The 27,234-nt window shown below is 51.5% G+C and overlaps 2 protein-coding genes across 2 annotated transcripts; both read left to right on the top strand.

The window, feature by feature from the left end:
- Positions 1-9,278: 9,278 nt before the first annotated feature.
- On the top strand, positions 9,279-18,216 carry LOC115383062 (BCL2/adenovirus E1B 19 kDa protein-interacting protein 3). The gene is made up of 6 exons (XM_030085087.1): positions 9,279-9,380; positions 13,624-13,774; positions 14,664-14,742; positions 16,455-16,528; positions 16,809-16,955; positions 18,104-18,216. Exons 1-6 carry the CDS (start codon positions 9,338-9,340, stop codon positions 18,150-18,152), a joined length of 543 nt encoding a protein of 180 aa, XP_029940947.1. The 5' UTR covers positions 9,279-9,337; the 3' UTR covers positions 18,153-18,216.
- A 1,570-nt stretch (positions 18,217-19,786) lies between these two features.
- LOC115383364 (collagen alpha-3(IV) chain-like) lies at positions 19,787-24,618 on the top strand (the record flags this gene model as incomplete). Its single annotated transcript, XM_030085550.1, is given in 3 exon segments — positions 19,787-19,843; positions 22,795-23,338; positions 24,605-24,618. Coding segments are annotated over 3 exon segments (615 nt in total), but the record flags the coding sequence as incomplete, so codon positions are not given.
- Positions 24,619-27,234: the final 2,616 nt, after the last annotated feature.

The raw sequence follows: 27,234 nt of genomic DNA, 5'->3' as shown, positions 1-27,234 counted from the left end.
CGCTGGTGCGCAAACACCAACAAGACAAGCATCAACAATCCTTCTGACATTTTAACCCGAACAAAACAAAGGCTAACACCTTGAGTTTCTTTAAAACTTAACTGCACAACATAAAGTGCAATTACAGCTTCAGGCGGCGGCTGAGACACCACCATGCGTGTCGCATCGCGTTTGGAAAAAAGAGAGCTTGTTGTCTTAATGACATAAAAAACAAAACAGTCAAAACCCAGTGCTGTCAAATTGTAATTCAATACTGGTTTTGCTTGTGTGGTTAAAAGAACATTACTGAGACAACAGTTTTCAATGTGAAATAAATGGAAATTTAAAAGCAGAACAAATATGCACCAATCAGAAACCAACTTCAACTTGCAAAAAAAAAAAAGAAAAAAAAAGAACTCGCCAGCCTCTAAAGATAAAGGGTAAAAAATTAATCCTTATTGCTGTAATATTCTTAGATCACAGTCAGTTTAGTAACCCTGCTCTGGGTCGTCCTCCCTCTCATTCTTGGGCTGCAGCTTCATGTTTTCATGGAGAGAGAGAGAGCATCACACGCAGGATGAAGGCTGAGCTGTGGGGCGATCGGGGGAGAGAGAGAATAACCTGCGACTTGTCGACTCCTCCAAATTTACGTCAGCTTGTGCGACGGGAGTCAACTCGTCGACGTTTCTGTTAATGCCCTACTATGTTGTAATTGGCACTTTGTGAATAAAGCTGAAATTGAATTGGTTCATGGATATATTACTGTCGCTCACTTCACCAGAAGCTGTAGTAGACATGTTGACTCCATTCTGCCCCAGTAAAGCCAAGTTTTCCCCATTTTGCTCCAAATTAAATCAGTCTTTACTTTTAGAGCATAATGACAACAAGTGTCTCACAGCATCACACATTCAGAACGGGAAAACTCGTCCTACCCACCTTCCATATGCAAGTACACACTCCCAAGAAATGGAAGTGATGGGACGACTACAGAGCTGAACGAAGAACATTTCATAAGTGATGGCAAAAGAAATAACATGAACACATGAGCCAGACACGGCTGGGAACCAGGATGGGGAAAATCTGGCTTCATGACATGCAAACTGCTAACGTATGGAGTGGGCCTTGACGGTTAATAAGCTAGCTCTGGCTGCATGCTCAACGCTATCTGCACAAATGTTTTAGTAGGGTCCAGTTGCAGACCTGCAGGCCCTCCAAAACACACCCCTCCAAAACACACCCCTCCAAAACACACGCTTCTAAAACACATGCTTCTAAAACACACGCTTCTAAAACACACGCTTCCAAAACACACCCCTCCAAAACACACACTTCTAAAACACATGCTTCTAAAACACACGCTTCTAAAACACACGCTTCTAAAACACACGCTTCTAAAACACACGCTTCTAAAACACACTTCTCCGAAACATGCCCATGGCACCAAGCATAGGAAGCGAAGACGTGGAATCATGTCGTCATGGCTGACGCTACGGAAGTGAATACATCAAACTTAGCTTCTCCAAACTAGGACAAAATATGGTTAATAAACAGCTGAGGGTTATTGTTATGTTTGTTGTGTAATGTATCACGTTCGGCTGTTTTGGTGCAATGAGCAAAACATTAATTTATTTAATTTTTTTTGCATTTTAATTAAGTTCGGATTGTGAATTGGTACCGGTTCCAAAGTACCACTTTACCCAGCAATGTAGCCCTACAATTAGATTATTAATCAACATCTGAATGAAGAGCAACTGTAAACGAACTTAATTCGTGGTTTAACGATCTAATGACAGCACAACAAGACCTAAGGCTCAGTCTAAAAGCAATGCGAGTTCACGGAATGACGTGGTTCGACTGTATCTGTATCTGACATGATGCGAAAAATTTCATTTCTGCAACAATGACGTTTTGAGCAAGTTTATAGTGTTTTGAGCCACTTTGGCTTCAGACAAACTTTACATTTGTTCTGTCTAAACTGTCATCATTGCGTATTAATTTAAATTGCGGCAGGGTAGGCTGTTTCGGAGTGTTGTCACATCTTAATGTTTGAAATTTCTGCGATTCATGTATTGTATTAGACATGTGCATTGGCATTTACTATTACATTTAGGGTTTTTAAAGTAAACCCGAAAATTCACTTTTTGTATGTTTTATCCTTGTTATATACCGTATTGGCCTGAATATAAGACGATGTTTTTTTCCAGAAATTGCATCCTCAAAAGTGGGGTCGTGTTATAATCGCGGACTTACGGTAGATGGTCAATACCCATCCGCGCCGCTAGATGGAGCCAAAGTATCACTGAGCAGAGAGCGAGTGGAGCGATGAAATGAGATCAAATGATCTGATGAAAAATGGCGGATCATCTGGAACAAAGGGGCTGAACGCTGGACAACTGAGCAACAACAGAGGAGAAGTTATGATACCAACTTTAAACTGATGGTGATCAACGCAGCAGAGTCATCAAACTACTGCCAAGCCGCCAGGAGGTCTGGTGGAGCAGAGCCTCGTTCTGATTGGAGAGCACAGAAAAAACACTACAGATGCTAACGCTATGAGAAAAGCTTTCCGTGGTCCTGAGAGACGCTTCAGAGAGACTGATAGAAGGGAGAGTGAATACGTCTCTGAAAGACGGACAGACGGAATGTCCACCACTAGAGCCTGATTCAGCTGAAGGACCTGGACAGTTATTTACATCATTTATGCAGTTTTGACCCCTTGAGGTTCTTATTTGTTGCTTATTGTTTCTTATTTTGAGAAAGAGAATATATTTTTTATTCAATACTGTAGTAATATTTTTTCATTTTCTATCTCGTGAAATGTTATCTCAGTTGTAAGTTTTTGAGTTTATAATAATTGTATAATAAAAAGTTGTTTTATGAGTGACCTTACTGTCTTCAGCATTTTTTTTTTTCACAAAATGATCTTTGAAAAATAAGGGTCGTGTTATAATCGGAGTCGTCTTATACTCGGGCCAATACGGTAGTTATGTTCTCACCAAAAACACCCCAAAGCATTTTTTTTCCTTCGTGCCTGTGTGTTTGAGCTTTTCTTGTGTTCCTGCTGCTCAGAGAGGCAGCCCCTCCCACCGTGAAAACTCTCTGTTTCCCACGTTCACGTCACACGGTGAAGATGGCTCCCCTGAGCCCCCCCCCCCCGCAGGCCCTCGGCAATCAGCGTTGCCGCTTTTTGTATCTCCGATTACGGAGATAAACTTTAACCATCGTCTGAAAGCAACAGTCAAGCAAGAGCAAGAGTCTGAAGAGTCTGAAGGGTCTGAAGAGTCTGGAGGGTCTGAAGGGTCTGGAGGGTCTGAAGGGTCTGGAGGGTCTGGAGGGTCTGAAGGGTCTGAAGGGTCTGGAGGGTCTGGAGGGTCTGGAGGGTCTGAAGGGTCTGAAGGGTCTGAAGAGTCTGGAGGGTCTGAAGGGTCTGGAGGGTCTGCGCTTGGTGAGTTTCTCACAGGAAAAGATGTTTTCGCGTGTCTTTGCGTGTGGAGAAGCTAAAGAGCTAAAGCTAGCTAGCGTATTTGTTTTGAAGCTCTGATTGGCTGAAGTTCGCTGTCAGTCAGAGTCCACAGGGGGAGAGGCGGGATTTTCAGTGAAACAGCGTTTTCTCTTCCGGGTTTCAGAATTAACCCCAGAAAATCTTTTATTTCACACAAAATGACTTTTCCTTAGCGCCAAAAATAAACTATTGCCATGTTAATGCCATTTCTAGGGTTTGGACTAGCTAAAAAAGCAGGATACGGTCCCTTTAAAGCTTTGACTTCGGTGTCCTGCTGAAAACGCCAAACGTCTGGCTTGGTCTGCCGTGGCTTCCGTAGTTCAGGGTGCACGCAGAGGTGCACTGGGGCAGTAAAAGAGGGCACTGTTTAGGCTCTTAAAATGTACTAAATGACCTTGTTAAGAATTAATTATGGACGTTACGCGCTCAGGACACTTGGATTACAGCGGACGAGCAGTATGAAGGAAAATGGGCACGTTTTGTGGACTTTATGGACCGTTTTTTCTTTCGGGCTCTATCGGTCCGTTTGTTGACAACGAAAATCCCCCAGGATCTCCAGCTGCATTTGAGACACCAAAAAAGTGCTCCAGAGTGTTTCTCAGTATGAGGGTGAGTAGAAAATGAGGCCAAATCGCTTTTTGGGTAGAGCATTCCTTTAAGGAATTTGCACGTTTTATGCGAAACAGCGCCCCCTGCAGGCCTTGGGCGCAATGCAGCTTAGTGAAACACGTGCCTGTGGCTCACGTGCACAGAAGAGGGGAACTCCTTCCTCGGTCTTTTAGTAGCGCTCGAGTTAAATGTAAGTGTCTTCTCCCTGGTGGAGTCTGTGTGGAGCTGCAGTGCTAGAAGCCAGTCTGTTCTGACTTTCTGGAAGATCCTGCTCAGTTGTTGCTCACTAAGCATCTGGCGGAGTAATGGCGGACAAAACGAAACTTAACCAGCCGGAGCATGCATTACGTCATTCCTCTCAAATTCTCCCCAAAAAACTCTGGAGCCGGACCGGCACTGTGACTTTCAAGTGACAGTTTAGCCTGTTAGAGGTTCTGGTAATGAATATGTCAGGGCACATTGGACACAGCATTAAAAATGTGTAACGTATTTATGGTGGAAAATAAGTATTTTTAAAGGTGTAATACAGGATTTTCTCGAAAAGACGAAGCCAAACGTCTGTTACTCACTTTTTGAACAACGCCATGCTCCAGACCATCGCCCGGCTCTCCTGCTTCTCCCAGGAAACGTGGAAGCGTGCGAGCGCGACCTCCTCTTCTCCGGCGTGCACGGCTCTGTTTACAGTGTCTGCGATCCGCCTCGCTCATACATAAAGCTTGTTTTCCAAAACAGTTCCAGTTTCATGATGTCAGACTCGCCATCGGTCAGTACGAGCTCAGAAGCTCACGGCTACAGAAACACTCAGAAGCTTGTTGGGCGCGAGCACGTAGAACCGCCTTACGAAAGCAGCTCGTCACACTGACTGACAAACAGACCCACCAGTTATTTAGGTGATCCACCCAGAACCCAAAATCCTGTATTCCACCTTTAAAGTTGAAAAAGTCCTTAATGCACCTTTAAGTAGCCCATTTGTTTACATTTTTATTTTTTAGGTATTTTTAAAAATGACGATCTTGATTGTATAGGCTGACAATTTAGTTCATTGCTGCTTATTTGAGGAGTTAAATATTTTCAAATACTACACTGCACAATTCTCCTCCTACAAACCAAGATGACTACGTCTTGTGATGGACAAACCCCACAGCTGGACAACATTGATGTCGTCACCTACAAGTGTCCATTTTGTCCGAAGACGGGCGAGTGTGCTGATGTGCACGAGTAGCGGTTGTAAAGCACTTTCCATTCTTAATCATATTCACCTTGCTTCATTCCTTGCTGCTCTGCATGCTTCCCTCACACTGATGCAATATCACGTTTGACTTGAAATTCAGCTGTTGTTTTATTTTGTCCGTCATCATGTATCTCGTTTGGACCATCAGCCTCACTTCAAAGTCAGAAAAAGCAAATGTATTTGATGACTCAATCGCCCTGCAAATGGATCAGCGGTCTTTTGACGGGTCAGCCGCTTTTCATCATCAAAGCAGAGAAACTCAGAAGCACATGTCTCTGAAAACTTGAAAGCTGCATTTCACCTGGAAAATGTTGTTAAAAGACAGAAAACGTTTGGCAATGATGCAACTCCACTTGCATGGGAAGAAAAAGAAGCAGCAGTTACATGTCTGAGCCCAGAGGCCTTTGGCCTCATAATTCATCCTCGAATCCACCAAATAAAGTGAAGATTTAAGGTAATGAGAGGTGATTGAGAGGGTCTTTTCTCAGAACAGACAGATTACTATTCAAAATGTCATGGAATACGTTGCTCCAACATTCATTTTCAAGAAGAAGCGGCGAGTCTGGGATTACACACAGGGACAGGAAATGCTGACACGGCCTAAATCCACAGAGGAACGCTGGGAAATTCTTCAAGATGCTTGAAAAACCTGCCAGTCAAGAGCCGTAACTCCCAATCTACTGCAGCACGGTCCTGTAAGCCTGCCATCGGTGCAGCGCTCCCAGCGGAGCAGACCCACGGCGTGGTTCCTGTCCTGCTGCATCCTCTGAAAACCCACAAACACCCCGACCCCACCTCCGGGAGGCACTGCAATATCACCCTGCTCAAGGGCCACCAAGCAGCTTTAGAAAGCACACTTTTTTTTTAGTGTTGGACTTTCAAAAGGTTAGCAGCTGACTTACTGTACTTTAAAAGTAACTAATTACTAGGCAAAGTAACTATTGCGTTACTTAAAAAGTGTTTAAATATGTGAAAAAAACTGAATCCCCTCTTAATGAACTTCCAAGATGTATGTTCAATTATTTGATATATAATATAATGTAATATAATGAATAAATAAGTTGATGTATCGTAAAACATATGAAATAAATGAACACTCGACAACAGATTTCGAGAGTACAAACAGGAAACACTACTTTAATCTAAATTATTCAAGTGTTACTGAGAGATAATATGAGACAAGACAAGAATCATATTTAATTTGTAACTGTAAATAGCATTAGTCTGATCAGGCTCGTTGGCTGTATCATCTAATCATCATCTAATTGGGCGAGCTAATTAACAAGCAGCTATTCAAATTAGATGATGACGTCATTTGAAGTTCCTGACTGAGGAGCTCAAAACCGGTTTTAAAACAACATTGTTTTGTTTGTTTTTTTGTTTGTTTTTTGACAAAACACAATAAAGTGCATCATATTTAATTTCGTGTAAACGTCATTAACGCCGTTCCTCCCGTCACTGTTTATTGAAGGCGTGAACATAATAACTCACTGTCAGTAAAGAGAGAAAGAGAGGCTCACAAATATGCTTCTCTTGTGCAAAAACACAACTAAAGCTTCAAAAAGAAACATAGGCAGTCTTCCTTTTTTTGAGAAATTCTTCCTTGTTCCTCCAGATTTCCTGGTCTTCCTCTGTCCAGCAGAGCTGATGTTTCCCGCCGTTAGTGCAGCTGACACATCGCAGTAATGCACATTCACTAAGGATTTTGGGACATTGCTTCCAGGCACAGGCGTAATGTACGTAGGGTTGGTGGGTTCTGAAAACCCTCGGGCCCTCTTGTGGTGAAACCCTGTCCCACCACCACACTGCCGACGAGTTTTGTGTTTGTTTTTTGTTTGTTTAAATCCGAGGCAGGATGAACGCAGCAGCTGCTTCTGTCCGGCCAGAGGCGCCGCTGCACACAGGGTCCTGAGCTGAAGGGGGCCCCGAGGGGCGGCTGACATCAGTCAATTTCAATGACAAATTAAAGGCGCGACAGTAGACGCTGCAATGACAGCGTGTCGAAAACCCCAAACCTCAGCGGTTTGGTGGATATCAGCGTCGGGAACGTGCCTGATGCGGCCCCACTGCTACCTGGCTTGCATCAAAGCAGGCCGGTTGCAGGCATAGGCGAACTAGGCGGCCGTCTAGGGCGCAGTGTGGGGGGGCGCCGTGGGGGCGCCATGGGTGTTCAGGGGGCGCACCGACGCTCTGTGTTCCGAGTTAGGGTTAGCACTGCTCTGTGGCGCTCTGCCACTCCGTGCGAGCACCGCACCGCTCGGAGCAGCTTACAGTCAGTCTGCACCGACCAACTCGACCACTTGAGAGCCCCCCCCCACCCCCCCCCCCCCCCCCCCCCCCCCCCCCCCCGCAACTCTCGGCACCGCATGAAAACCCATGTGGAATAAATCCCAGCTACGCCACTGCTTCCAGGGACTTGATTTCTTGATTTAGTGAAGTTGTACTTTCTGTATTCTGTTGTTTCATCCTCATCTGTTTTCACTCTGTCATCCTTCCTGGTTATTCCCTTGTTCTGACATGCTTGGTGTCAGGGCCGGTCCGTCCTACAGGCGAAACAATTCCCTGCCTGGGGCGCCACGTACTGGGGAGGGCGGCGTGGCCGTACAAGGGGCGTCCCGACGGTCAGTGTGAGCCCCGCTCTGCGCCGCTCTGACAGTTCGAGTGAGCAGCGCACTTCTCGGCATCGCTCGGAATCGCTCGAACAACTGTCGGGCAGCTCGTGTCGGGCTCGCCTAGGATGTCAGAGACGCCCGGACCGGCCCTGCTTGGTGTGAAGCGTGTGACGCCGTGAGTCAGAGGGATGCTCCGGCCAATCAGAGGCAGAGGCAGGCTCAGTCATCTGGAAGAACGTGGACACTTTCAGGAGTTTGGGAAAATCTGACCAGACATTTAAAAAAAGACCGAAGAGGAGGACATGTCAGTGCAAGGACACGCTCTTCTCTTCACGCTGCCCCCTACAGGCTTGGAGCGCTCACAGCAGATTTTAATCAGGGGCTTTGTGAGTTCCATGAAGATTATCTAGAAAACATTGAAGGGAAATATCTTTTCCTGTGTGAAAAGTCATGTGACCTCTTCAGCTGACCACGCTTAGGGATTTTCCTCGTCTTCCGTTGGACAGCCGTCCTGCCTTCATGATGCCGGATTCCATCAGACCTCAGATGCTAAGCGGGTCGGGTCGGGTCGGGTCGGGTCGGGTCGGGTCGGGTTGGGTCTGAACCTGGATGGGAAAGCGTGAAGCAGCGTGAGGGTGAGCGGCTGATGGTTGGAGGGGCAGCAGGTTGGCTGCCTTGCTGTCATTTCACCCCAGGGTAGGGTGGTTATACTCACAGCTGGCGCCCAGAGAGAGTGCAGAGAATGATGAATGCGAGCGTGAAGCCATTCGCAGTGTCTAGATGAGCGCCGGTGTCCAGGGTGGGGACTTTCCTGCTCACATTGTCTTAAAGTGGTTCTGATCTGTGTCACATGAGAGGGAAAAGTCAGAACTGGGCCACAGGATGGTGTAGAAAGGTCTCGGTAGGTTTATTTTTTTCTTACATAAATGAACTAAATACTGACTCATTATTATTTAGGACATAAAATTTGATGAAACCACGTGAGTTGAAGAGGGCTTCTGCTGTGCTGGAAGTTCTGTTCTTGTGGTCTCCTTTGTTTACTTCTGCCATCCTGACACGTGGGAGATGGAGGAGGGAGGAGGAGGAGGAGGAGGAGGAGGAGGAGGGGGGGAGGGAGGGGATTAGCACAGCCTCGCTGCCCTGTCCCTTTCAGACCACAACAAAACAACAGAGTGACTGAGAGAAGCGGGTCCAGCACTCCGACCTCGTCCTCTCCTGCAGCAGCCTCCACCAGAGCCCAGCAGCCTCCACCAGAGCCCAGCAGCCTCCACCAGAGCCCAGCAGCCTCCACCAGAGCCCAGCAGCCTCCACCAGAGCCCAGCAGCCTCCACCAGAGCCCAGCAGCCTCCACCAGAGCCCAGCAGCCTCCACCCGCCTCCACCTGCCTCCACCCGGCGTGCCAGCATGTCTCTGTCCGGCTCGCACACTCCAGAGGACGGGCTGTACGGTGAGTGACCGGCCAGTGCTGCTGCTGCTGAATGTTCCCCTCTGTGGATGATCTCACCTCAGAATGATCAGATCTGAGCGCAGATTGATTCACACACATCAACAGTGTGGGCAAACTGAAGGCGGGCGAGTGTGAGAGCAGATATGCAGCCGATAGCGACAGGAAGGAGCGTTGTTGTTGCCACTGACACTGGATGCTCTGACTCACCTGTTTGTATCTCTGTAAGCCAATTAGCTGCGGGGATTTTCTGACACTTATAGCTCGGCGCTGCTGGCTGTACATCGCTCTGGCACAGCAGAGGGCCACACGTGGATCCAGGAGGGGGACTCACTGATCCACCTCAACATTTGACTGGTCGGAAAACAGATTTCAGCTGAGTCTGAGCTCAGAACGGCCGAAGCGTCCAGTCATGATCAGCCCAGACTCCAGATCCACACCGGTCCTCCTGGTTCTGCTGACAGTCCGTCACTCAGCAGAACCACAGACAGCCCTGAGTCACCTCGGCCAGGTGTCCTTCCATTAGAATAAACATAAATGATCCGCCAAACACATCACGCCTATTCAGTTCTTCATTCCGCTGACCGCTTTATGTTTTTCAGCTCCGCATCAATCAAACACTGAACAGAACAGAACTTCTCACATCCATTTTATTTTATTTTCCTTTGGCTTCTCTGACCAAATAAACAGAGACACGTCGGACAAGATTTATTTATTTATTTATTTATTTATTTATTTATTTATTTATTTATTTATTTATTCATTCATTCATTCATTTATTTACTTCATGTTTCTTTGTTAAGTCATTTCTTGTTGCCATGTTGAGACTGTTTAGTCATTTATTATTTTTAACACCATAATTTATTTCTCAGGTGTGTAACAACATGAAGCATGAACAGGTTTGAAATGGATCCACTAAATGCCTTGACTCCTGATGGCCAAATACTTATTTAACTTTTATTCATCTGATTTAAATACAAACCGCTTTGAAATGGATCAAATTGATTCATTTATTTACTGATTGTACTGAAAAAACATCCTGAAATCCTGAATAGTTTCATTTTCCTGCTGATTGTTTTCCCTTGTTGGTAAATAATATATAAATAGTCATTAATCTGAAAAGGTTATTCTCATGTCAATCTGCTAGAATGAAGGAAACATTCAGATTTCCTCTTCTGGAGCCGTTAAAACCTGGAATCCAGGAGAACCAGAAGCAGCCGAGCCGAGGCCGTGGTCGGCTGCGAGCGGCGCTGTTGGCCCGTGGCGCTGTGCTCATCACGCTTTCTGCTGTTTCCAGTTGTTTTGCTTCCTGACGAGCTCAGATTAGTGTCACTGTGGATGTGGGCGCCGCTGCCGCTCCGGTCATCAAACCACACTCAGACGCTTGTTTTCTGACGCCGCGGCGCCCTGATCGTTTCTCAACGGCGGTCCGACTGGAGGCATCGTCCACGCCGTGGCAGACCCCAAACGGAGCTGCAGGCTGGGCGCGGTCGTCCACGTTACGTAAAGCCGATCTGGCAGCGGCACAGAGGAGCGTACAGGACGGACGGAGGAGCGGGGCGGCGAGGCCAGGCCAGGCCGTCGTTATGTCACACCTCCCTCTGCGGACAGAGAAGTGGGGCAATAGCACAGTTTGCCTCCTCCCTCGCCTGCAGCGCCCACTCCTGCTCGACCCCCTCTGCCGCCGCCAGCAGGATGCACGGCGCCGTAAACCGGGCCAAGACGGAGATTAGAGAGGCGAGATGAGGACTGAGGACGGCTGCCTCTGTCAGAAAGTGACTGAACTGCATGATGGGAGAGAAACAAGGGAGGAAGGCAGAGAGGGTGAATGGCTAATCTGGAACAGAAATAAGGTCTTACGTAAGCAGGCCTGCTGTCAGCCCGAGTTAGCCCTGCCCTGCTGTTTGGCTGCGGGTGTGTGCGCGCCACACACACCAGCGTGCATGTGCAAATCTCTTCCTGCTGCGGCTGCACCCTGTGAACTCGCCCATCCATCCATTCGTTTCATGCGTTCACAGAGCGGCCGCTGCTGTGGGATTCAGACCGGACTCCCTCAGTGGGGTGTCTGAGGTCATGCAGACGAGGTCAGGACGTCCGTGACGCCGCGCGCATAAGTCTCCATATGTCAGGGCACAACAACACACACCTGCACCAGCCTCACAGCCACAGCTCAGAAACACACGCCGGCTTAAGGCCGTCCGCCGTCCCCCATGACCCCGCCCAGGGCCAGCAGCACGCCACCGCAGGGGAAGGCAGGTCACACACACACACACACACACACACAGTGGGAAGTGGACCCTGGGACAGTCTTGTCAGGCAGCCATGTTTTCAGCAGCGTTTTCAGGTGACCGAATCAGAGCGGAGCTCACGGCTCACTGCAGCACTGCAATATTAATTTCAGTCTGACAACAACTAAGTGCGGCATTTAAGGAAATTAGGTTTCCTGAGTCAATTTAAGCCGTAGAACGGGATTAGGAGGGTTTATAGGACTGGAGCTGCAGCGCTTAGTCATCCAGAGGAGCGACGACGACAAAGAATCCAGTCAAGGATTCCTCCACTCACAGCTGATCGACAGATTATCCACAACTCCCCAGATCCAGTTCACGCTTTTGTCACCATTTCTGTGTGTTATGCTGTTTGTCACAGCTTGCTAAGAAAACAGCTGGCTTTACAGGTAGAAAGTAAACAAACTCCAGTCATCTTCCATTCATACGCCCAACAAGCGATCAGCCCTGAGCATGCATGAGCACAGGGGCCACGTGCACAGCAGCAGGGGGGGGGACAAACAGGACAGTTGTCCCAGGGTTGGCGGGGGGCAGAATTGGGTCAAAAACTTTCCAAAATACGCTGATTAGTGGAGGGAAAACTTAATATTTGATTTACATAAATGGCTTTTATTTGTTTTCCTTCTAACTGTCCCTGAAATTGTGGTTAAGAACCCCCCCCCCACACGAACATGGTGGTTTGGCTGTCATACCGTCATGTGACCTGATACAGTTTAACAGTCACTACATAAATAAAATGTGCAGAAACGATGGTTCAATCCTTCTCTTGTACTGAAAAACGGAGCATCGCATCATTAAACATGTTCCAGCTTCTTCTGGCCACGCCTCGCCGCTAAACGCTCTTTTTCTAACCTGCAGAGAGCCTGGCTGTGTTCGAAACCGCATACTGCCTGCTACATACTTCCATACCCACACTGTCCATACTGCATCCTGCATACTCAGTCCATCAGACAGTATGCAAAGCGTTTACACTACAGCATACTACATAATAACCCACAATGCATTGCACTCCTCCCCAAGCCGAAATCGACTGGCTAAAGCTGATTTCACTTTAGCTCTAAATTCTTCAATTGTAGAACTTAATCGAGATTTTTTTTTTAAATTAGGCGACAGAGTGGTGGTTTAGAGCCGAGTGTGTTGTTTATTTGTCCGAATACCAGCCGTTTATGATTTTGTTCAGACAAATTTGGTGAAATTTAAAGTGAGCAACGCACTTCCGGTTATTTTCACAAAAATAAACCACCCCTTTCCCTTTCTCATGCAAAAAAAACTTAGTGATAAATCTGTGCTTTTACTTTGAAAACAAGAAGCCAATCTTTCAGCAATATACGAGGGGGTACCCAAAAGAAACAAGAATTTACTAATAAGAATACTAATAATAATGAGTTCCGACTTCTGGCCGTCAGATGTGCTGCAGGTAAGCCTCGTGCACATCTGTGGAAAAGCTGAGCCTCCAGAGTGACACTGACGCCTGTCAGGCGCTATTTATAGTAACAGAGTACCGCTGCGGTCTGCAATTTTTCCAAAATGGCGACATTGACTGTGAAGCCAGAGCAGCGCAAACATTAAATTCTGCTTTTTGCTGGAAAAACAGCAGCAGAAACACTCAGCTTGTTGCAGCAAGCCTACAAGGATGCTGCTCTGGGGAAGACTCAGGTCCATGAGTGGTCCGGGGGTCTGAGAAGGGCCAGATGTCGGCGCGTCAGGTCCGCTCAGCGTGAAAACAATGCTGAGCTGCTTCTTGGCTGTCCAGGGTCTCGTCCACAGCGAGTCTGTCCCTCCAGGTCAGACTGTAAATCAGGACTACTACAGGAAGTCCTCAGACGGCTCGGTCCATGGCAGCAGCTCAGACCGGCTCCTGGATGGAGCGGAGCGTACTGCAGCTCCACCACCACCTCATGATGATGGATGGAGGCGCTCCCCCCTCCCCCGGTCTGAAGTGTGTGTGGTGTGCTCCTCAGGCTCCTGGGTGGAGCTGGAGGAGCTGATCGCAGCCGTGAGCCGCAGGGAGAGTCTGACCGGGCCGCAGGACACCATCTCCTCCGCCCTGCAGGGGGAGCTGGAGAGGATCCTCCTGGAGGCGCAGCTGGAGTGTGAGAGGAACCGAGACAGGTACTGATGGGGCTGAGTGGGGCTGAGTGGGGCAGGGTGGGGCTGAGTGGGGCTGGGTGGGGCTGAGTGGGGCTGGGTGGGGCTGGGTGGGGCAGGGTGGGGCTGAGTGGGGCTGAGTGGGGCTGGTGGGGCTGAGTGGGGCTGGGTGGGGTTGAGTGGGGCTGGGTGGGGCTGAGTGGGGCTGGTGGGGCTGAGTGGGGCTGAGTGGGGCTGGGTGGGGCTGAGTGGGGCTGAGTGGGGCTGAGTGGGGCTGGGTGGGGCTGAGTGGGGCTGAGTGGGGCTGGTGGGGCTGAGTGGGGCTGGGTGGGGCTGGGTGGGGTTGAGTGGGGCTGAGTGGGGCTGGTGGGGCTGAGTGGGGCTGGTGGGGCTGAGTGGGGCTGAGTGGGGCTGGTGGGGCTGGGTGGGGCTGGTGGGGCTGGTGGGGCTGAGTGGGGCTGAGTGGGGCTGGGTGGGGCTGGTGGGGCTGGTGGGGCTGAGTGGGGCTGGGTGGGGCTGAGTGGGGCTGAGTGGGGCTGAGTGGGGCTGGGTGGGGCTGAGTGGGGCTGGTGGGGCTGAGTGGGGCTGGTGGGGCTGAGTGGGGCTGGGTGGGGCTGGGTGGGGCTGAGTGGGGCTGAGTGGGGCTGAGTGGGGCTGGTGGGGCTGAGTGGGGCTGGGTGGGGCTGAGTGGGGCTGAGTGGGGCTGGTGGGGCTGAGTGGGGCTGGTGGGGCTGAGTGGGGCTGGGTGGGGCTGAGTGGGGCTGGGTGGGGCTGGTGGGGCTGGTGGGGCTTGTTCTCCACAGTGTGTGTTTACTGCTGTGCTTCAGCAGAGGTGTAGATTCAGCCTGCAGTTCTGGCTTTGCTTGTTGTTTTTAAGGCTGAACCTACAGTGAAAGTGTGTTTGTTCCTACAGTCCTCCTCAAGTGGTGACTCCACAGTCCGGCTCCCCGAAGCCCGCCAGCGAGCAGGACAGCGACTGCGTCCCCATACAGGTAACCGCCCACTTCCTGTTCCTCTTCCTGGAAGGTTCACTGATTACATGGAGACGTTTTCATGTCTGATTCCACAGAACAGTGTGCTTTTCATGACGGTCCACTAGGTGGTGCTGTTGTTGTTGAAATGAAACCATGAAAAGAAACAATACACTGGAGAACACAGACATTCATATGGAGCAGGCCCAGGAGAACCTGTACTGGGGTCGGACCCTCTGGAGGAGAACACTGTTCTTGTGTCTGCAGTACAACAACACCACAGAAAAGTTGTGTTTTCCACACAGAGTACTGTGTTTTCAGAAGTGTGTCAGAGCGCTGCAGTCTTCTCCCCGTGCGGCTCCAGGAAATACATTCAGTTTGTAGCATTACTGTGGTTATAAAGCAGCGGTTCACCCCAGCAGCAGCGGCCTCTCTCTGCAGCCCTTCATTAAATCAGGTTCAAATGAGTGTATGGATGAGTGTATTGAACTGAAAACCCCTCCCTCCGCCTCCCCGTCGCCGTAGCAACTCAAAACAGCGCTCCATTGGTGGTCTTTCTGAAGTTGTGGCTGAACCCTTCAGAACTACTGAGAGCCGATCTAACTAATTCAAACGAGCTTTTCTGAAAGCGGAAGTCGATCAGCTCGCCGTTCAGGGAGAACCTGGCCGTTCAGGGAGAACCTGGCCGTTCAGGGAGAACCTGGCCGTTCAGGGAGAACCTGGCCGTTCAGGGAGAACCTCCCCGTTCAGGGAGAACCTCCCCATTCAGGGAGAACCTGGCCGTTCAGGGAGAACCTGGCCGTTCAGGGAGAACCTCCCCATTCAGGGAGAACCTGGCCGTTCAGGGAGAACCTGGCCGTTCAGGGAGAACCTCCCCGTTCAGGGAGAACCTGGCCGTTCAGGGAGAACCTCGCCGTTCAGGGAGAACCTGGCCGTTCAGGGAGAACCTCGCCGTTCAGGGAGAACCTGGCCGTTCAGGGAGAACCTCGCCGTTCAGGGAGAACCTGGCCGTTCAGGGAGAACCTCCCCGTTCAGGGAGAACCTGGCCGTTCAGGGAGAACCTGGCCGTTCAGGGAGAACCTCCCCGTTCAGGGAGAACCTGGCCGTTCAGGGAGAACCTGGCCGTTCAGGGAGAACCTGGCCGTTCAGGGAGAACCTGGCCGTTCAGGGAGAACCTCCCCATTCAGGGAGAACCTGGCCGTTCAGGGAGAACCTCCCCGTTCAGGGAGAACCTGGCCGTTCAGGGAGAACCTGGCCGTTCAGGGAGAACCTGGCCGTTCAGGGAGAACCTCCCCGTTCAGGGAGAACCTGGCCGTTCAGGGAGAACCTGGCCGTTCAGGGAGAACCTCCCCGTTCAGGGAGAACCTGGCCGTTCAGGGAGAACCTGGCCGTTCAGGGAGAACCTGGCCGTTCAGGGAGAACCTCCCCGTTCAGGGAGAACCTGGCCGTTCAGGGAGAACCTGGCCGTTCAGGGAGAACCTGGCCGTTCAGGGAGAACCTGGCCGTTCAGGGAGAACCTCGCCGTTCAGGGAGAACCTGGCCGTTCAGGGAGAACCTGGCCGTTCAGGGAGAACCTGGCCGTTCAGGGAGAACCTGGCCGTTCAGGGAGAACCTCCCCGTTCAGGGAGAACCTCCCCATTCAGGGAGAACCTGGCCGTTCAGGGAGAACCTCGTTGTTCGCTCAACCTGCTTTGTGAAGCGGAGTTTTGTGACGGTGCTGCTGTGTGTTGCAGGAGGAGGCTGAGCGCCGAGCCGACAGCGACTGGGTGTGGGACTGGTCCAGCAGGCCCGAGAACATGCCTCCAAAGTGAGGAGACAGCAGAACCATCCAGTATTTCAAATGTAGTGTGTGGAGGGTGTTTCTTCTCTCTCTCTATTTTGCTTGTTTGAAGCTCTGGACTCACCCTCTCTTGTATTTACACCACCACACACACTTCTTCCCTCCTGCTCTGAACTACGCCTCACTGACAGATGGGACCTCTCATTGGTCTTCTTGTGTTTTTCATTTCACCTTCTAAGTTGTCTTCCTCACTGTCCCTCTCTCCTCCTTCCTCCCATCCTCACTATCTCTTCCTCGCTGGGCGCAGAGAGTTTGTGTTCCAGCACCCGAAGCAGCAGGGATCCCTGAGCGTGAGGAAGACGGAGGTGATGAAGAGAGGGATCTTCTCCTCCGACGTCCTCCTCATCCTCGTCCCCTCGCTGCTGGCTTCACACCTGCTCACACTCGGAGTCGGGTGAGTGACATGTCTGGTTCCCCGCCTGCCATACATTCAGCGTGTGTGTGTGTGTGTGTGTGTGTGTGTGTGTGTGTGTGTGTGTGTGTGTGTGTGTGTGTGTGTGTGTGCAGACACATTTTACTTCAGGGGCCGCGCACCATCCAGTTAGATCTTGAGAGGGTCAGACTTGTAAAATATTACCACAATAACACTTAAATTTAGAAACGTAAACTTTAAAGCGACACTAAGGAACTTTTCAACCTTAATAAAACATTTTAATATCTTTGTGATGATACATCGACTTACAGCAGCTGAATGACCCTCTGTCAGCCTGAGGGCGTCAGTATTGCTTCACTTGGACTGAGCAGCTGTGAGGAGGGTGGTAGGAACCCTGCTCACTAAAAAGCTCCAGATGCACGGACTGCTTTACGGCATGCGTCACATCATGATAGAACATTGTTTAGTCACCATTAGATTCATGACCTCGTCGCTATCCGTCCTTCACACAGTCACTGGAAACAAATGAAGGCGAGTTCAGTCCGACAGCACGCCACCGGGAGCAGCATGTTACCACGCCGCGCGCTAGGCCTCATGGGAACTGTAGTATTCCTTCAGGCAAAACACTACCGCTTTGTCCACTGGCGCCGCCAAAATCAACGGAAACTGAAAGTTCCTTAGTGTAGCTTTAAAGTTTAAATTTATTGTTGCTGTATGCTGTTGCATTTTGGAGGTTTGTTTCCAGGACCACAGCGCTGGGAGTCACTGAAAATGCAACTTTCTGAAAACATTTCGTCTCTGTCTCTGTGGAATTGGGGGAAATGCATCTTTTGTGAAACAGTGCTGTGCGTGTGCACGGCGCCGCAGTAAGCAGTTGTCTGCAGAGTGAGAATCGACGGACTGTAACAAGAATACCAGGAGCCACATGATCGCTTTATTATGGGAGATTAATCTGAATGAAGGTAAAATAAAAGAATGTTGCAAAGTCACAGAAGAGCAGCAGAGATTCAAACCGTGGACCATCCCTGGCCTGGCACCAGGTGTTTAGCCCAGCAGCTAACACTGGTTTGAGACGACACACACTCTGTGGTGTTTCTGCGGTTCAGCATCACCATGTGGAGCCAGGCTGGGATGTGCTGTTAAGTCCTGCCTTCTCTTTTGTCTTTTAGCATCTACATCGGAAAGCGATTGGCTGCTTCCACCACCAGCACGCTGTGACAGGCCACGCCCCCTCCGCCCTCGCTCCCGCTCCAGTCTGCCCCTTCTGTCCTCTGTCCTTCTGTCCTCCGTCTCCCAGCAGTCAGTGTGTCCTCCTGTGTCGTAGGGACAGGAGGGCGGCCGGCTCGCCTCAGGGCCGGTGTCGGCGGTCTGTTTACACCACAGCGGTGCCGGAGTCTCTGAGTCTCTGACGGCTCCCTGCACATGCTCTCCATGTGGTAAAGGCTTCCTCTGCAGGTCCAGGAGTCGGACAGGGACAGACGTGGCGGTCCATCCTGTCCAGATTGGTCTTTCAGTTGAAAGTCCTCCCCAGCAGCATCCATTCCACCGTCTGTCCAGGCGCTGCCATTGTTCGTGTCCATGTTATCCGTGCGTTTTTCACTTGAACCGTTGTGGTGTAAACAAATTCTCACACTGATCTCAACCAGCTGAAGAGTAATCCGGGGGGGAAGAGTGTAATGAATCCCTCCGACAAGGCCAGATGAAAAGGATTCTTTGAGAACGGTGTGTTCCGACAAAATGAGAAAGAATATACGGTAGCCGTCCTCCCAGCAAAATGTCTGTCATTTGTCCACAGTAAGGCCTGTCTGAGAGGCTGAGCCTCAGGCTGTCCTGCCGGTGAAGCTCAGCTAGAGAGTGAATGTAGGAGGGGCTCCGGTCGTGCCGTTCGTCCCACTAACCAATGAAATATTTGACCTTTGACGGAGAGAATCATCATCCCATTAAACTTCACTCCTCAAACCCTGATTGTGCCTCTGGGGTCTTTTCTTCCTCTCCTGCAGCCGGGCGCTGGCAGTGAAGCGTCTCTCTGAAGAAAAACACCATGGAGGCGAAGCGTCTCCAGCAGCCGAGCGCAGAGATCTGCTGCAGTCAGCTTTGGCCTGGCGTCTCCGCTTCGGGCAGCCGGGATCATTTGTTCGGCAGCCACAGACAACAGAATGTGAAACTTTTACAAGCTACTGCTCTCCTGACAGCCGGAGAGCAGCACCACATCTGCTTTAGCGTTTACGGCTGTTTCCGGTGAAGTGAATCACCACTGAAGACCTGCTGCTGGTCCCTGAAGACCTGCTGCTGGTCCCTGAGGACCTGCTGCTGGTCCCTGAAGACCTGCTGCTGGTCCCTGAAGACCTGCTGCTGGTCCCTGAAGACCTGCTGCTGGTCCCTGAAGACCTGCTGCTGGTCCCTGAAGACCTGCTGCTGGTCCCTGAGGACCTGCTGCTGGTCCCTGAAGACCTGCTGCTGGTCCTGCGGCCCCCGGGGCCTGCTTCTGTCAGACTGCCCTGACGTCACGCCGGTCGCTTTCTTTCCATCTGCCTCTCCTTCCTCGCCTCACAGACGTCGTCTTCCTCTGCTCTGACCCGTCAAGCACTGGACGTTTTATTGCTTTCCCATAAAGCAGCGGGCCGCTTCCTCCAAACCTCATCAAACACTCCGCCCACATTCTGCACGGGGGTCTGAGGAGCCAACTGAGGGTCTCTGCTGGGGTCGCCCGCCGGTTGTCCGGGGTGACGGGGCCGGTGGGGTGACGGGGCCGGGGGGGTGACGGGGTTGGCAGGGTGACGGGGTTGGCGGGGTGACGGGGCCGGGGGGGTGATGGGGTCGGCGGGGTGACGGGGTGACGGGGCCGGGGGGGTGATGGGGTCGGCGGGGTGACGGGGCCTGGGGGGTGATGGGGTCGGCGGGGTGACGGGGTGACGGGGCCTGGGGGGTGATGGGGTCGGCGGGGTGACGGGGTGACGGGGCCTGGGGGGTGATGGGGTCGGCGGGGTGACGGGGCTGGCAGGGTGATGGGATGACGGGGTGACGGGGCAGGGGGGTGACGGGGTGACGGGGCCGGGGGGGTGAAGGGGTGACGAGGCAGGGGTTGACGGGGTGACGGGGCAGGGGGGGTGACAGGGTGACAGGGCAGGGGGGTGACAGGGCCGGGGGAGTGATGGGGTGACGGGCCCGGCGGGGTGACGGGGCCGGCGGGGTGACGGGGCCTGGGGGGTGATGGGGTCGGCGGGGTGACGGGGCCGGGGTGGTGACGGGGCCGGGGGCGGGGTGACGGGGCAGGCGGGGTGTTGGGGTGACGGGGCAGGTGGATGACGGGGTGATGGGGCCGGGGGGGTGACGGGGCCGGGGGGGTGACAGGGTGACGGGGCCGGGGGGTGACGGGGCCGGGGGGTGACGGGGCCGGGGCCGGGGGGTGACAGGGTGACGGGGCCGGGGGGTGACGGGGCCGGGGGGGGTGACAGGGTGACGGGGCCGGGGGGGGGTGACAGGGTGACGGGGCCTGGGGGTGACGGGGCCGGGGGGGGGTGACAGGGTGACGGGGCCGGGGGGGGGTGACAGGGTGACGGGGCCAGGGGGTGACGGGGCCGGGGGGGGGGTGACAGGGTGACGGGGCCGGGGGGGGGGTGACAGGGTGACGGGGCCTGGGGGTGACGGGGCCGGCGGGTTTCCCGGCCCTCAGCGGACTGTTTGATGCGGAGTCCTGCTGGGCTCATTAAGCTGACGGGGCAAGCAGCAGCCCGCCTCGGCAGGGCACGGGCGCACCTGGTTTCCATTCACACTGCCACACGTGCACACAAACAACCCCCGCCTCGCCGCTCGGGCATGTTTTGGTGTCACGTTTGCACAACAAGGAGCAAAAGGAAACACTTAGCTGGTAGACGAAGAGTCGACACGTGCAGCAGCGCCGCTCGCTCTCTTCCTCAACATTCACGCAACACAAAGAGCAAACGGCCAAAAGAACGTGTGAAAGGATTTCTGTGTAATCCGGGCTTTAACTAACAGAAGCAGTGACTTTTGGCCTTTGGGCCAACAGTTTGCTCTAAAAAGTCACTGGAGAGAATCTTATTAGAAATCCTGGAAAAGCAGCAATGACCACTGTTAAACAAAGGCTGAGCCAGCGATTCGCTAAACTACAAGAGCACAGCAGGATACAGCTACCAATAAAACACTAATAAAAATGGTAGGAATGTTAAATAACCAGCTTGAACTAGATTTGCAGAAAACAAAACTAATAAAAACTATCAACAGTGAACAAAGAATAAAAACACCAATATATCTCAATACTCTGCACAAAGAGAGCAGGATCCATCAGAATAACAAGGATCTGGAGACACTCAAGCAGCTTTTCTCTTCACGTTATCAATGACCTTGAGGGAGTTCAAAAAGGTGTAAAAAGAGAAATAGAGAAAATGTGAAAGGGGAAGAATTTCCATTCTACCTCCATGTTTTTTTTTTTTTATGATATTTACCCAAAACTATCAAGAGGTTTGTCATATTAGAAACGTCCATAATCCATAAAATCAGTACTATCATTATCAGTAGAGGGAGGAATGTTATCAGCAGATAACAAGGCCAGTCATGAATATCAGACCAGAACGTGTTAAAGAGGGATCGGTGGTTTCAGCCTCAGACCAGCAGAAGCTGAAGGATCCTCACCAAATTCACTCCTCCACTGTAAAGACATCCCTGAAGGGGTAGAAACAGCTGACAGGGTTTTAAAATGAGTTTCCTCCACTGGAGCTGCAAAAGGAAACGACCGCTAGCAGGAATAAGCATGTTTCCTCAGAGGGAAACCAGCATGGTCTTTAACAGGACTGGAATTAAAGTCCCTCAGTTTTATGTTTAAAAGTCACACTAATGATTCTCTGGTCACATTTTCTATCCAGTAGATCAAATCCTCAACCTTTAACTAAGGCAGAACCAAAGAACACTCACCGAGCTCTGAACCGTTCTGAGGACCAGGATCAGGACTGAGCCGCACATTCTGTCAGCTTCTCCTTGAACAGGAATTTTATTCTTACTGGGAAAGTTTTCACGGGAAAGCTAAAGCTCATCAAACAAGCAAAACGAGCAGCGTTTCCAGCCCAGGTTAAACTTGACAGCGAGAGCCCTGCGACTCCACAGGAGACCGCTGTCCGGGAGGGGCAATAACTCCCGTTTGTAGAAGTTAGAGAGCTTTTTAGGGATTTTGGACTCAAAATCATATTCAAGCAAGAAGTTAATCGCCCACATGTTATCAGACCACCTATTAGTGATCTGGGACCAGACTGAGAAATGGTCTTTCAGCCATTTGTCTGTAAACGCTGCAGTAACAGATTCTTTCAGCAACAGAGTTTTTCTTTACCTGTCCTGAATTCCACGGTTCTCAAACCCTCATGTACATCTTCTCTAACCAGCTGTGATCTGCGGAGACACTGAGTCTTGTTTTTCCAGCTGAAGTTGAAAATAGCGGCGCTGGATGACTTTTAGATGAGGTGAATCAGGCTCAGCAGGAGCAGTTCACGGTTCCTCCCTGAAGGGGGCGCTGTCCTGACGCTGCCCTCAGTCGGAGCTGCAGTCAGTGTCCCAGAGCTTCAGCCTCACAGACAGCAGAACATGGAGCTGCTGTTTCCCCCAGCAGCAGAGAGCGGAGTCTGTGAGTGGTGGGTGAAAATCCCGCTTCCTGATGGAGGTCAATGGAGTTCTGACGGAGTTTAGAGATTCCAACATTCCTGTGCAACTGGAGGGCAGAGCGAGCCGGGCTGTCCTGTGGCTGCAGAGCGGTGAGCCCGGTCGGAGCGGTGAGCCTGGTGAGCCCGGTCGGAGCGGTAAGCCTGGTGAGCCCGGTCGGAGCGGTGAGCCTGGTGAGCCCGGTGAGCCCGGTCAGAGCGGTGAGCCTGGTGAGCCCGGTCGGAGCGGTGAGCCTGGTGAGCCCGGTCAGAGCGGTGAGCCTGGTGAGCCCGGTCAGAGCGGTGAGCCCGGGCGGAGCGGTGAGCCTGGTGAGCCCGGTGAGCCCGGTCAGAGCGGTGAGCCCGGTCAGAGCGGTGAGCCCGGTCAGAGCGGTGAGCCCGGTGAGCCCGGTCGGAGCGGTGAGCCTGGTGAGCCCGGTCAGAGCGGTGAGCCCGGTGAGCCCGGTGAGCCCGGTCAGAGCGGTGAGCCCGGTCAGAGCGGTGAGCCCGGTGAGCCCGGTCAGAGCGGTGAGCCCGGTCAGAGCGGTGAGCCTGGTGAGCCCGGTCGGAGCGGTGAGCCTGGTGAGCCCGGTCGGAGCGGTGAGCCCGGTCGGAGCGGTGAGCCTGGTGAGCCCGGTCGGAGCGGTGAGCCTGGTGAGCCCGGTCGGAGCGGTGAGCCTGGTGAGCCCGGTCAGAGCGGTGAGCCCGGTCAGAGCGGTGAGCCCGGTCAGAGCGGTGAGCCTGGTGAGCCCGGTCAGAGCGGTGAGCCTGGTCAGAGCTCCCGGACAGCCGGGGAAGGCAGGAGCTCTGCAGGGTGCTGCTGTGACAGTAATCCTGTTTGACCGGCCATGTTTGTCTCCTTAGTGCTCAGAAACCGTGGGGGGTGGGGGGGTGGGGGGGGGGGGGGGGGGGGTTGTCTGTGTTCTCCGGCGTTGATGTTAAGAGTGTGTTGTTCTCTATGGTTTTATTAAAAAATACTAACAACGACACCGATTAGTGGACCCACATGAAAATGACATTGTTCTCAGCACTCCTGCTGTTTCCATGGAAACAGGCATTGTTTCGTACCATGTAAATGCAAAGTTTTTCTGGAATGAACATCCAGAGCAGGTGTTGTTGTGTGAACGGGGTCGAACACAGTTTTCCAAGCAGCAGTGGTATTTTGTAACGTGCCATCATTCTCATGGAGGAGAGGAGGATTTGAAGTATCTGTGCTTTCCTGAAATGTAAGTTCCTTCGCCAGCTCTGAAATGTCAGAATTTCTAAGCCAATGTTTTTTCCTCCTTCCATTTTCATGTTGTCATTGGGTCATAAATATATTTTACGACGCATCCTCTGAGAAGCATAAAAAGTCGGCACGTATTTTATGTCATTCTTTGTTTTCGAAGATCAAGAAGAACATTTCAGTGGTGCCAGACATGATGTGATTGCTCATGTCTGTGTCCTTTTGTGTTGCAGCTTGTAATCTTCAGAGATCAGATCAGATTCCTTTGATCAGCTTTTAACACCTTGTGAAATTTACAGAAGGATTAACATCATGGAATTCTTCCTCACTGTTTTTCAGAAAGTGTTCAGCACTTTTATCTGACAGTGTAGAATGGATAAAAATAACTGCACACCCAGTCAAAGTCACGTTTAAATCCCTGCAGTCTACTTCCCACATGGCTACAAATGAGAAAAAAGTTTCCTGAAGGGATGAAAATAAACTAAGAGCTCCAGATAAAACAGGAGGATTATGCAACCTGTGGGATTCTCCAATGAAGCAGCATTAAAGGGCTCATTTCTGGTCCAGTCAAGAGAAATGAGGGAAAACTGTGGAAATGAGAGGACTGAGACAGTTTGTCGGGACATTGGTTTTGGCCGGTGGATTGTCCCCTGGCTCAACCCTACAGAAGCTGGGGACAGACAGGCAGCCACAGGTGGGACGGCCCGCCGTAAATCACCTCCTGTCCGGCCTGTGAAGCCATTTCTTCCCTGAAAAACAGGAACAATGGGGACAAACAGTGAACATGTGTGCTTTTCCCCCAGTTGGACACTACTGAGAAATCTGGTGATGGACATGAGGTGGGGTTACGAAAGATCTGTCTCCTGTTGTTGAACGTGGAGGAGACGGCAGCCCGGACAAAATGTGGAAGAAATCTGTTCATTTCCTGAGCGGACATCTGTCTCTCTCTGGGAAAGGCATTATCTTCCCGCTCCTATAGCTCTGGACAGGAAACGGAGCGTCCAGTTTCTGTGTGTTTGGACGTAGCTAAAGAATTGACTTGAAGTGACTCAACGGCGCCTCAACGTTAAAACGAAGTCAACAATTTCAGATTCACTTTTCCACATGTGGTCCATTTCCCATCCATCAACCACTTATGAAGAATCATGAGTCCACATTACAAGACACTGAAAAACGCACTCCTCACACAGTTCCCACACAAATCTTTACTTTTCTTTTGTACAGCAGAATTTTACCAAACGTATTTGCCCCAGGTGTTTGGAATGAAGCAACTCAGCAGGCAAATTTCTCTAGCATCATCTCTGAAAGAGTGCGTCGCTCTCAGGAGCTCAGTGAATTCCAGCGTGCCACAGTGACCGAACACCATCAGATCAATCAGTCCAGCCTCAACACTTCCTCCAAATCCGCTGCCAGCAGTACTTTAACACAATGGGAGTGGCGACAACAACAGCAACTCCGCTGCCAAATGGTAGACACGGCAGATCCCGGTCCAGCCAGATCCCTCGGAGGAGGTGGTTTATTTTTCGTTGCAGTGCCTGCACTCCGGGGGTCCTGGGTTTGTGGTGTCACATGGTGTGAAGAGCTTTTCTGTTTCTTGGCTGTGCGGTAAGACCCAGTCCTGGTTGATAAATCTTCATATTTATTTTCCTGAATTAAGCATTTTAGAAGACTTAACTCTGTTTGATGTGTTTTTTTTTTGTTTTTTTTGTTTGTGCTAACATCCTGTGCACCTATCTCCTGGGCCAAAATTCCCCAGGCGGCGTTGTCCGCACATTTAGAGTAAAAATACACCACCCTGTCACATATGCGCTGGGGCGTTGTGAAGCGATGGGTTTGAGGATCAGCACCTCCAAACCTGAGGCCATGGTCCAGTGGTCTGCCCTCTCCAGGTCAGTGGAGAGACTCTGGCTTAAGTGGGGGGTCTTGTTCATGAGTGGAGGACAGATGGAGGTGAGACTGACAGGCGGATCGGTGCAGCGGCTGCAGTGATGCAGTCGTTGTATCGGTCCGTCGTGGTGAAGAAGGAGCTGAGCCGAAAGGAGAAGCTCTCAATTTACCGGTCAATCTACGTCCCCACCCTCACCTCTGGTCATGAGCTTTGGGTCATGACCGAAAGGACAAGATCCCGGATACAAGCGGCTGAAATGAGTTTCCTCTGTAGGGTGGCTGGGCGCTCCCTTATGGTGTGTTCACACTGGACGCATCGTGGGCGTCGTGAGCGGTGCTTTTCTATGCAAAGTCTATGGTGGAGGAGCGTCGTGGAGCGGCCGGCGGCGGGGCGGCGCGTCAGGAATGTCAGGAGTGTCGACTTTTCAAGCGTTTCAAGCGTTTCGAGCATCTGACGCCTACGACGTACGTCCCCGGCATCAGGAGCGTCGCTTTTTGAGAGTTCGTAAAACTGAACTTTTGACGCGCTGCCGCTGGGCGTCAACCAATCAGAGACGATCCCTCCGGTGCTACGTCACTACGAGTGATCCGAGCACCGATACGGGCCAGCCAGCAGGTCGTCAAACTGGTCACAGGAGAGATGAAAGTCGCCCTGGAAGCGGCCCTTATCCTCACGCAGCTCCTGGAGCAAATGGTGAAACTCCCCAAATCCAGAACGCCTCTGAATAATGGGATGAACCCAGAGACGACGCCCATGTGCCCGACGACGACGCGGTCTAGCTTTATTTAAACAAATAAAGCCAAGCCAATCTCCTGATGCGATCCGCCATAGCTGGAAACAGAAATCAGCCTCCCGCGCGCCAATAAACTGACGCGCGTCAAGAGCGTCACAAGCGTCATGAGCTTTGTGATCACCTGGTGTCAAGCGTCGAGCTTGAAGCGTCACAAGCGTCAGCTTCGAGGAGTCCCAAGCGTCAACGACGCCAGCGATGCGTCCGGTGTGAACGCACCATTAGAGACAGGGGGAAGAGCTCAGTCACCAGGGAGGAGCTCGGAGTAGAGCTGCTACTCCTCCACATCCAGAGGAGCAGCTGAGGAGGCTCAGCATCTGTTTGTGCCAAAGAGAGTCGTTATGGTGACTCTCAACTCACCAGCACATTATGCAGGAGATGCAGCCGCTGCAGCTGGAAGCAGTGCCACTGTGCACCGTCTCTACAGAGTGTTGCTCAGGCGTGATTTCAGGTCATCTCCTGAGTGAGGATCCCGAAAGAGATCCTCACTGACCACAGCATCTTGTTCACGTCTCTCACACTTAAAGGACCTGTATCATGCTTTTTTTAGCTCGTCCAAACCCTATTATTGGCATTAACATGGTAATAGCTTATTTTTGGCGCTAAGGAAAAGTCATTTTGTGTGAAATAAAGGATTTTCGGAGGTTAATTCTGAAACCCGGAAGAGAAAATCCCACCTCTCCCCCTGTGGACTTTGACTGACAGCGTACTTCAACCAATCAGAGCTGCGTCTGCGTCTCCAAGGGTTAGCTTTA

Source organism: Salarias fasciatus, assembly GCF_902148845.1.
Source record: "Salarias fasciatus chromosome 7 unlocalized genomic scaffold, fSalaFa1.1 super_scaffold_4, whole genome shotgun sequence".
In the NCBI taxonomy this organism is placed as follows: Eukaryota; Metazoa; Chordata; class Actinopteri; order Blenniiformes; family Blenniidae; genus Salarias; species Salarias fasciatus.
The sequence above is the reverse complement of the archived record's forward strand: the minus strand, read 5'-3'. Positions and strand labels throughout refer to the sequence as shown.

Coding starts and splice junctions, on each gene's coding strand:
- LOC115383062 (XM_030085087.1), top strand. CDS start 9,338: ATGTCTCTGTCCGGCTCGCACACTCCAGAGGACGGGCTGTACG. Junction 13,775..14,663: donor TGTGAGAGGAACCGAGACAG/GTACTGATGGGG, acceptor TTGTTCCTACAG/TCCTCCTCAAGTGGTGACTC. Junction 16,956..18,103: donor CTGCTCACACTCGGAGTCGG/GTGAGTGACATG, acceptor TTTGTCTTTTAG/CATCTACATCGGAAAGCGAT.